We start from the raw sequence: 10299 nt of genomic DNA on the forward strand, positions 1-10299 counted from the left end.
ATAATAACAGTATTAGTACTTATATTATACAAACTTGAATACATTTTTTTTCTTTCTTTAATTAAAGTATTTTTACTTACAATAAAATTTTTTTTATAAAAAATCCACATAATTTATGCAATATTATTATTCATAAATTTTATAAATAAAAATCCACATATTTCACGTAACACAAAAACTAGTAAACTTTAAAGAAGCCTGGTGCAATAAAAAACAAATTAAAAAAAAAAGATTTATAATAGCAATAAAATGGACCCACAATCCCAACATATTGGATAAAAATAATAAAAAAACTTTGTAAGGTTGCCACAATTTTCATGAAAATTCACAAGGATGCTTTTTAGACCAATATGCAATACTAAAATTTTGAACATCCTTCTATGATAAAAATTTAATGTTTTTGGGGTTATATGTTATTATATATATATATATATTATATATATATATATATATATATTAGGGTGTTGACTTTTTGTAAATTTTTGGTATCTTCAGTTTCCAATATAAAAAACAGATGAACTTTGGTTTGAAAGTAACTGAAAAGTCATTGGTTTTATTTAATTTTTGAAAAAGGTCACCCACCATGACCCTTGGTTACACACTGGCTCCCATACATCAGTGAATATTTTTTTCTTCAAAAGTATATCAACCTGGGTCTCAAAAGAACCAGAATTTTATAGTGATTTCAAAATTCATAATCTTTTAAAAACAAAATTATTATGTAATAATTTAGAGTGTAATAATTTTGTATTTTATCAGTCAAATAATTTTATATATTATCACTATAATTTAGAGTGTTGTTTTAATTTTTGTATATTAAATTTAAATGATTTCTTTTTATTCAAAATCATTATTCTTTCTGAAAACACTACAAGATTCTTTTGAGACACATGTTGATATACTTTTTTCTTTTAATGTCATTTAGTCATACGCAGGACCAAGGACCCAGCGTGTAATCATAGGTCATGCTGGGTGATTTTTCTCAATAATTAAATCCACCATAGTAGATAAAATTTATTTTTTTTAAAAAAAGGCTACCAGAAACGGTTTTCATTTTGGAAACTACAATATTTTGTGCAATTATAAACTAAATTTAAAAAATATTTTGTCAACATCTTTCAAAAGAAAGTTTATTTGGCCGGTCATACATTTTTGGTGTTCAGGGGGGTTTATTTGGCCGGTCATACATTTTTGGTAACTTCCAGAAATGGTGCTTTAATTTTTGTAATATTGATATCAGTATCAATATAAGTATGTTTTACAAAGTATTCAGTGATCAGAGCCTGGGAACAATATATAGCTGAAAAATTGTCCCAACTGTCCCAAATTTGGAAAAAGAAAAGAAAAATATTTTTTTTTTGTAGTATTAAAGTAGATCAAATTTCATTGGAAAAATAAATTTGTCTAAAAAACAAAATCATGGTGATCAAGATGATCTATTTGAGAGGGTTGTCAACTTTACAAGGTCATAACTTTTGAACGTTAATATATTTTTTTCACTAAATGATAATTTTACAGATGATTTATAGTCTTGTTTATAATGGTAGAGTTTTTTAAAAAAGATGCTATTATTGCCTCCTCCCCTTACAAATACTTAGACCTTGGGGCTCTAACAAATGCTTTGATCTTGGGGCTCTAATTGATAATATTGTTCCCAAACTCTTGATCACCATGATTTTGTTTTTAAACGTATTATTTGTAAAAGTGTGAAAATACATATCTGGAGGTTACTTATCTTGAACAACAAAAAATCTTGAAGTTGGTCTTTTGGTATATATTCAATTGTTTTTCAATTAGAGAATGGTTTAAACAACACGAGTTATTGTCTACATTTATATTTACTTCCATTTACAATCAACAATAGCTTCTAAAGGAAACACATAAAAATTATAACATTTAATTTTAAAGTAAAATTGTTTTAAAGAAGGTATTTTGGATGATTTAACAATGGCTTTGCGAATAGTCTTTAAGACTACTAAAAACGTTGTATCCACTCTCCTAAAACTGTTTAAAATTGCAATGAACAGATTTAGAGGCTTGTTCAGAATAAAACCCAATCCTTTATTTGTATTGGAATTTGACATCATAAGTGAAAGAAGTTTACATGTATGCTTGATAAGAGCATGCATTTTTGGTGGCACTTTTAGGCCAAGTTTGACATAATCCTCTTTGTACTCTTTAATGATTGACTCGTATTCATGTAACAAATAAGAACGAAGACATGCAACTTTAACAGATTTTAAACATTTAAAGGAATTAACTATAGAAATGATATGTTCATCTTTTTCCAGTTTGGAAGATTTTAATAATTCTTCTGAACATGAATATTTTTTAGCACTTTTAAACATTCTCCACCTTTAAATTGACCACCCTGCAGCTTAGGCATTTGAAAACCTAAAATTTGGTTCCACTGGTTTGGCGTTAATGTGGCTTTCATAAATTCCAAATACTTTTCAAGATTACCATAAATTCTCCTTGTATTTCTACAGTGTAGATAAAGTTCCATCGGAGCAAAAATTTCATTAACCTTTATGTCATCAGGCAGATCAACTAGCTAAGGTTAACACAGTTAATATAAGATGCAGCTAAAAGCTTGGATTCTTTTTTTAAATCTTTACAGCATTAGCTGATGAATGGATGATGAATGGATCAGAGTTTTGAGCTCACCATGAGTTTGAAAATCTTTCATTTTTTCTTTGCTAGTGTAACACCAAGGACAAGGATGCGTTATTAATGCTGCACTTTCAATTCCAAAAAATGTATTGGCCAATTTATTTAAAATCATTTAGCTTCAAATTAGTGATAATTTTCTCAAGATTTGAATAAGATTCAGTCACATTAAACTGCTGAGCCAATATCAAAAATTTCTTTAAATTATCGTCTTTGTATTTTTCATTCCTTTTTCATAGCTCAACTTTTTATTTTTGGTATTTTGTCACTTTTTATATATTATTTAAACAAAGTTTATAAATTCTGCCTCTAACGTTATTGAACAGCTTTAAAGTATAAGCTTTAAACAATTTTCTCTTCTTTATTACTGTCTCAACAAGTCCTTTAATATTTTTAAAATAAACCAATTGTCTGGAATCTTTTTCAAAAATTATTTGTTGCATCAAAATAATCATTTAAAAATCTTCTACCTTCTTCACTTAATTTCTCTTTTACAATACTTTCAAATAAGTCTCTCCCCTTCTAAATGTGCTAAGAACTTTGGCTCTTTTTTGAGGTGATTTTTTCAATTGGAAAAAGTGCTTTTGCAGAGCTTTTCAATTGTTCAACGGCAAGTACTTTACCTTCGGCAGCAACCTTGATTTTAGTTTCCTTCTCCACAAAGTTTTTTTTCAATATTTTTGAGTATTGCAGTTTGATACCTTGTGTTGTAATAAAAATAAAATAAAATGTGTTCTAATAAAAATAAAAATTGAAAACCTATCTAGGTTTTCAGTTTTTTTATTTCAAATATTTTATATAAATTTCATATTTGAAATATTAGATTAAGAATAAAAAGTTTGCCCTACCTTCTGTTAAATTTTCTCTACTCTTTGTGAGAGTGCAAGGGGTAATCCTTGTCAATGATGACCCTGCACTTATTACATTTTTTTATTATTCTAATTGATGATGCCTTTATTATTCCCAACTTGATTCTTCCTCTTTTTCATATGTTGAAAATAGATTAATGGTCGTTCGAACAGTTTCACAGATATCACAAACACAGAATGATTGGTTACTGGTAAGAATACTAACTTTGACTTGAGAAATTCATACGGTTTACTCGGAATAATGTTTCTATCTCCATTTTCAAGTCTTTCTAATGCTTTTCTACATTTAACTACAAATGCCATTATCAAAGTTTTCATTGTTTAAATCAAATGATTTTAAAAAGAACTTATGTATTCTGTTTAATGTCAAACTTTCCTCTTAAACTTCTGTCTGATCCTTTTCTAAAACAAATTAGGTAAACAAAAGCTCTATTATCTTTGTGACTTTTTTTAATGTTTAACATTTTGAAACGATATGAGCAACACTAACTAATTTTTGAAATGTTTTTTAAATATTTTTTAATATAATTTACCATCAAATTAGGGCCCCAAGGTCCAAGTATTTGTAAGGGGAGTGACAATAATACTATTTTTTTTTAAATTTTACCTTTAAAACGTCTGTAATTTAACTATAAAATTCTCATTTAGTAAAAACATTACTTGTCATTCAAATGTCGTGACCTCGTAAAGTTGACAACCCCAGTCAATTAGGTTTTAAACTTTCCTTGGTTGCCATTTCTGAACAATAAAAGTTTTTTTTTGGATAAATTGATTTTTCCGATAAATTTCGATCTATTTTAAGAAACAACAAAAAAATAAAATATGTTTTTCTTCTTTCCACATTTTCAAAAATTTTCCCATTTTTTAGCTATATATTGATCCTATATATAGGCTCCAATCACTGTATTTTCTGTAGAACAGACTTATTTGATACCAGTATCAATATTACAAAATTTAAAGTTAAAAGGTGAGGGGAGGCTAAACAGGCAAGTCATGGATTTTTGGTGTTAAAGATAAGTGTTTTCCAGAGATTGCACTATCTCTGGAAGTCACTTATAATTCTAAGTTCGTGGTTTCAAAAATGCAAAACGTTTCTGGTGGATATTTTTTCTTAATAAATTAGTTCCGCTACGGTGTGAAATAAAACCAATGCCTTTTTAGTTACTTTCAAGCCAAAGTTCATCTATTTTTAATTGTATAATTGTTTAATTTAAAAGTAGGGGGGTATACGCAGATGTATTTATTGAATCCTACCTGTATTTTACTGTAGAGCAAGAGAATGACTTTCCAAGGCTTGATACTATCTTCTATTCTAGATAGAAATAATTGCAAATTTTTTTTATCAAAAGGTTTATCATTCTTTAATACTGAACTGAAAAATATAAACGTGTTTGGAACTTGTCTAAATTTGATTTAATATGGCTTTGATCTTTATTATAATGACCGCAAAGTTTAATCAAAAATTGGTCACTTTAATATTATATATATTAATATATAATATTTGTATAATTAAATAATATTCATATTGTACCAATATCAAGATATTGTAATTTATATTAACAAGAGTGCCCTTTTTTTTGCCTTTTCCTCTATAATTAGAGATGTCACAAATATTCGGGGACTATTCGGTATTCGGCCTATTCTGCTACTTTTTTTACTTCAGTATATGGCCGAATGCCGAATACGAAAAAATGCCGTATAAAAACGAATTACATAACTATTTTTTTGTTTTAAAAAATAATTGGCATATTTGACACTTAAAGTATAAGGTTTTGATAAAAGCATTTTCATTGTTTAATAATAGCAATTGATTGCGAATTCCTAATAAGTTAAACATATTTCAAAATGAGCCATTTACTAAATACATTGCTACGGGTTTGTTGTCAAATTTACATTGCTACGGGTTTGTTGTCAAAGCAAACAGTTCCATGCGAAAACTAATTTCATTTGAAATCGAACTTTTCGCTTCCGCATCTTGATACGTATGCATACTATTTTATTTTATAGAGATTGGTTTAATCGTTTACATTTCTTTTTTTTACAAAGTAGAGACGAATTATCACAGGTGATGATTCATTGGTGACAAGCAGCCTTTTACTGAGAGGGATTAACTCTTCAATGATATATTCTTTCTCGAAGCTATTAACTTTTTGTTTTGTTTTGCTTGTTGTAAGTTAAAATTAGTTTTAGAACAAGTATCAATAAAAAAAAAGCAACCGTATAATTGACATTTATAGCAACTTCTAAAATTTCCTTCGCTATAGATAAATATATAGTCGCTAATAAAAAAACTTCTAAAATTTCCTTCAGAAATGCAAGTTATACCTGAGCTTGTTATTTTTGAAGTCTTTTTGAATGATTTCAAGAGTATGATACTTTTATACAATACTATAGTTAAAACAATTTGATGTAGCAGTCAGCATATAATACTTGCTGTGACACGGCCTAGTTGCTAATGAACAAAAACACAGCGTAGTTGATGTACCCACTTCAATGAAGCAGGTCGGAGTCTTCAAAATTAGGTGTCCGAAAAAAAATACTGAATATTCGGTGCTTCGGCTGAGCGCTTAGCCAAATATTTGGTATTCGGCAAAGTCACTATTCGTAACATCTCTACTATATATATTGTGCTGAAAAGTCAGAGAAAATTATTAATGAAATATGTGGAATTTTTTAAAGTAGAAGTATTAACAGAGACAAAAGAAAATAAAGTAGTTGAAAATGATTAAATAAAAGACATTAAATAAATAGATGAAAATGATTAAATAAAAGATGACCAATTTGTATCTGCCTCTTTTAATAACGTTTTTAATATTATCACACGTTTCTTATTTGGCACCAGTTAATGTATGGTTATAAAGTATATTACTTGAAATAAAACAAATAAAACAATAATAATATTGAGATAAATTTTAGTACACAATGTATTAAGGAAAAAAATATTTAAAGATCAAGTAAAGATCTTTCAATATTTTTTCTTAAAAGCAAGAAATTTTTAGGAAATTTTTGATTTTTAAAAAAATGTTGTATATTAGCCTAAATACACTATATATTAGCCTAAAATTTACAATCGCTCTATATTAAATAAGTTACTATTATTCAATAATTCTTTGTGTTACATTATTTAATATTTATTTTGAATTTCAAACATTACCTTAAAAGGAATGTAATTTTAATAGATAATATATATATATATATATATATATATATATATATATATATATATATATATATACATACACTTTAGCACAGCCGATGACATTTTGAGTTTTGTCAACCGATGACGTCTTGGATTCTGTCAACCGATAACATCTTGGATTTTGTCTATCTCGGGTACTACATAATAAATTATTTGTACATATTGCATCAGATAAAATGGAGCTTTAAATGATTGACGATTAACCATTAAATATTTGACCATTTTTGTTAAATATTGCTTTTTTACAAATTTAGCAAAGGACGCACAAATTCATTTAATTGTAAACGATAATGTGTTCAAGTGTATAATTATTGCGTCATAGTTTACACTTGTTTCCAAACTGTGTAATCATAAAAGTATCGTTAAATAGTTTTATTTTTTTGTATTTCTTTTAGTATTTTTTATAGTATTTAGTATCTTAGATTCAATATTCGCAGTTTAATAGATTCGATATAAAGGTAAAGTTAAAAAAAAAAGATAAATACATGATTTGGGTGACATTTTAACGGCACATATGCAATGCCAGATTAACCCTGGCACAGCTGCGTTCATGCGCTCGGTGCCCAAAAAATAGGTTCTTAGTAGAGGCCTCCAATTTTTTAAACAATTATGCCACTGTAGCTGTGGGTTTTTTCGAACCTGTATATCACTACTGCAAGCACATAAAAATGTGTTAGGTGTCCTGCTTTTAATGCATAAAGCAATATGACTGAGCGAAGAAGAAGTAGTAGCATGTTTATCAAACAATTAAAATTAGAAAAATTAATTTTTGCTGTTAGTTGGCTTTTGAGTTTTCAGTTTGTTTTTCGTCTTGTATTTTTTGTCATATTTCGTCATATGTATATTTTTATTTTTAAGTGGTCTAAGAATGGCATTGAATCTTTCAATCCAAATCATTCTAACGAGTATGAATTTTGGAATATTTACCAAAATAGCCTCTTTACACAACATATCACGTTCCCTACTTTCCAGACAACATATTTATGTTGTCTGGAAAATCCAAAAAATATGTTGGACTTATTATTTAGCTACAACAATTCTAATTTAAAATTGTCTCCTGATGCAACACTAGGTAATAACACTAAGGGTCACTTTAGTATCACTTGGAGAATCTTAGTTTCAGAACTGCTACCCGAAAACGAGTCTCAATCGTTTAGTTACAACAAAGGTGATTATAATTCAATATCAAACTTTATTACATCAATCAATTGGGATATTTTATTTCTATGCAAAAGTGCGGATCAAATGTTCAATATAATAATTTCTTATTTTCGTACTGCTTGCGAATTTTTTATTCCCAAGATTAATAAAACAAAAAAAGAGTATGATCCTTGGGTTACTCCACATATTAAAAGCTTAATCCAAGCAAACAAATAGGCTTGGCATATCAACTGCTCAATTAAATGGAAGAATAAAGATCTCTAAACAAATTTCAGTCGTCTTAATCTTTCCGTGAAAGCTGAAATATTTACAGGAAAAATATTCCATGAAAAAAAAAAAAAACATCAAAATCTCATAACAACCTGGAACTCGTCTACAAACACATTAACAACCAGCTAAAAATTAAATATAAGATTCGTTCTCTCAAAAATGCTTCATGGAAAATTACTGAAACTCTTCCCAATATACTTGAGCTTCTTAATTCTCAATTCAAATCTATTTTTACTCTTGAAAGCTCCGAAAATTTTCCATTGTTAAATAAAAGTGATGTTAAACCTATAGTCACTCAAGTAATAATAACTTGATTGATTAATAGTCAATCAAATGAGAAACGCATTTTATAATCTTAAAACTAATAAAAGTGCTGGATTTGATAAAATTAACGTTAATGTTGTAAAATCTGTTTATGATATAATCAAGCCTCTTTTGTTTCAAATCTTTATGATTTGTTTCAAATCATTGGAGTGATCATATAAAAAGCATTGAGAAAAAATTATCAAAAAATATTGCCATGATATATAGGGCTAAACCATTTCTAAACAATAAATCTTTAAAAAGTTTATATTTTTCTTTCATTCATTATTATTTGATTTAGTGTAGTATTGCATGGGCAAGTACAGATCATTCAAATTAAAAAAATTGTACAGTAAACAAAAGCATGCGTGCAGAATATTATTTGGAGCTGATGAAATTGTACCATGCAAACCTCTTCTGCGCCTACTAGGCGCATTAAACGTTTATAAAATCAACTTACACCAAGTTTTAATGTTCATGTATAAAATAAAGATGGGACTATCTCCTTAAATATTTCAGTCCTATTTTAAAAAAGTAGTGCATAAATACCCGGCAAAATTTTCAGATAGAAACTACATTGTCCCTAAATATAATTCAAAACAAATTACGTATTCAATTCAATATCATGGACCTTATTTGTGGAGAAATTTCCTAATATTGCACATATGAAAAAAGTTAGTAGACAACAGTTTAAAAATGAATCGGATTTTAATATATCCAATTTTTAATGCTTCTTTTAAACTAAGTATTTCTTAAACTAATTGTTATTTATTTTTACATTTACAATTTTCAATAAATAATGTGCAAATCATAAATATAATATACTGTTATTGTAAATGCGTACGCTTGGGGCTCGGTGATAAGACAAAATAATGTCTTCTACTTGCCCCGCCAGTGTTTTTATTCATAAACTTTTAAATTATAAAAGATTTTAACATAAGTCTGTTGTGAGGTACAGGATTAAGAGCTTTAGCAAAGTCGAGGTAGATTACATCTATAAACTGGTGCGATGCTAGGGAAGACGAAATAATGTCAAAAGTCTCTATTAGAATGGTTATACAAGGTTCGTGATGAAGGAAGTCATATTGATTTGTAGAAAGCAGATTGTTATCGTTGATGTGCTTCAAGATTGTATTATTTACAGCTTCTTCGAAGATTTTGCACGCAACCAAGGTTAGTGTAATAGGTCGATAATTTTCAGGAATTAGTTTGTCTTTTTTTTTTACTTTTTTTTATATATTTTTTATTATTTATGTATATTTATATGTATATATATATATATATATATATATATATATATTCATATATATATATATATATACATATGTATATATATATATATATACATATATATATATATACATATATATATATATACATATATATATATATATATATATATATATATATATATATATATATATATATATATATATATATATATATGTATATATATATATATAAATATCTTAATATATATATATAAATTTATATATATATATATATATATAATTATCTTAATATATATATATATATATATATATATATATATATATGTATATATATATATATATATATATATATACATATATATATATATATGTATATATATATTTATAAATATATATATATATACAAATATATGTATATATTTATAAATATATATATATATATATATATATATACAAATATATATATATATTTATAAATATATATATATATATATATATATATATATATATATATATATATATATATATATATATATATATATATATATACAAGTATATATATATATATATATATATATACACAAATATATATATA

At 26.4% G+C, this 10299-nt stretch overlaps 1 protein-coding gene across 4 annotated transcripts in view; it reads left to right on the top strand.

Moving 5' to 3' along the window:
* Positions 1-7123, top strand: part of LOC101240170 (uncharacterized) — an 89958-nt gene extending 82835 nt beyond the window's left edge. For all 4 annotated transcript variants that reach the window (XM_065787778.1, XM_065787777.1, XM_065787776.1 and 1 more), the window contains one exon: positions 6787-7123. In XM_065787778.1, coding sequence (XP_065643850.1) covers positions 6787-6823 — 37 coding nt within the window. In that variant the 3' untranslated portion in view covers positions 6824-7123. The remainder of the gene's footprint in view (positions 1-6786) is intronic.
* The last annotated feature ends 3176 nt before the right edge of the window (positions 7124-10299 follow it).

The sequence above is a fragment of the Hydra vulgaris genome, chromosome 01, assembly GCF_038396675.1.
Source record: "Hydra vulgaris chromosome 01, alternate assembly HydraT2T_AEP".
In the NCBI taxonomy this organism is placed as follows: domain Eukaryota; kingdom Metazoa; phylum Cnidaria; class Hydrozoa; order Anthoathecata; family Hydridae; genus Hydra; species Hydra vulgaris.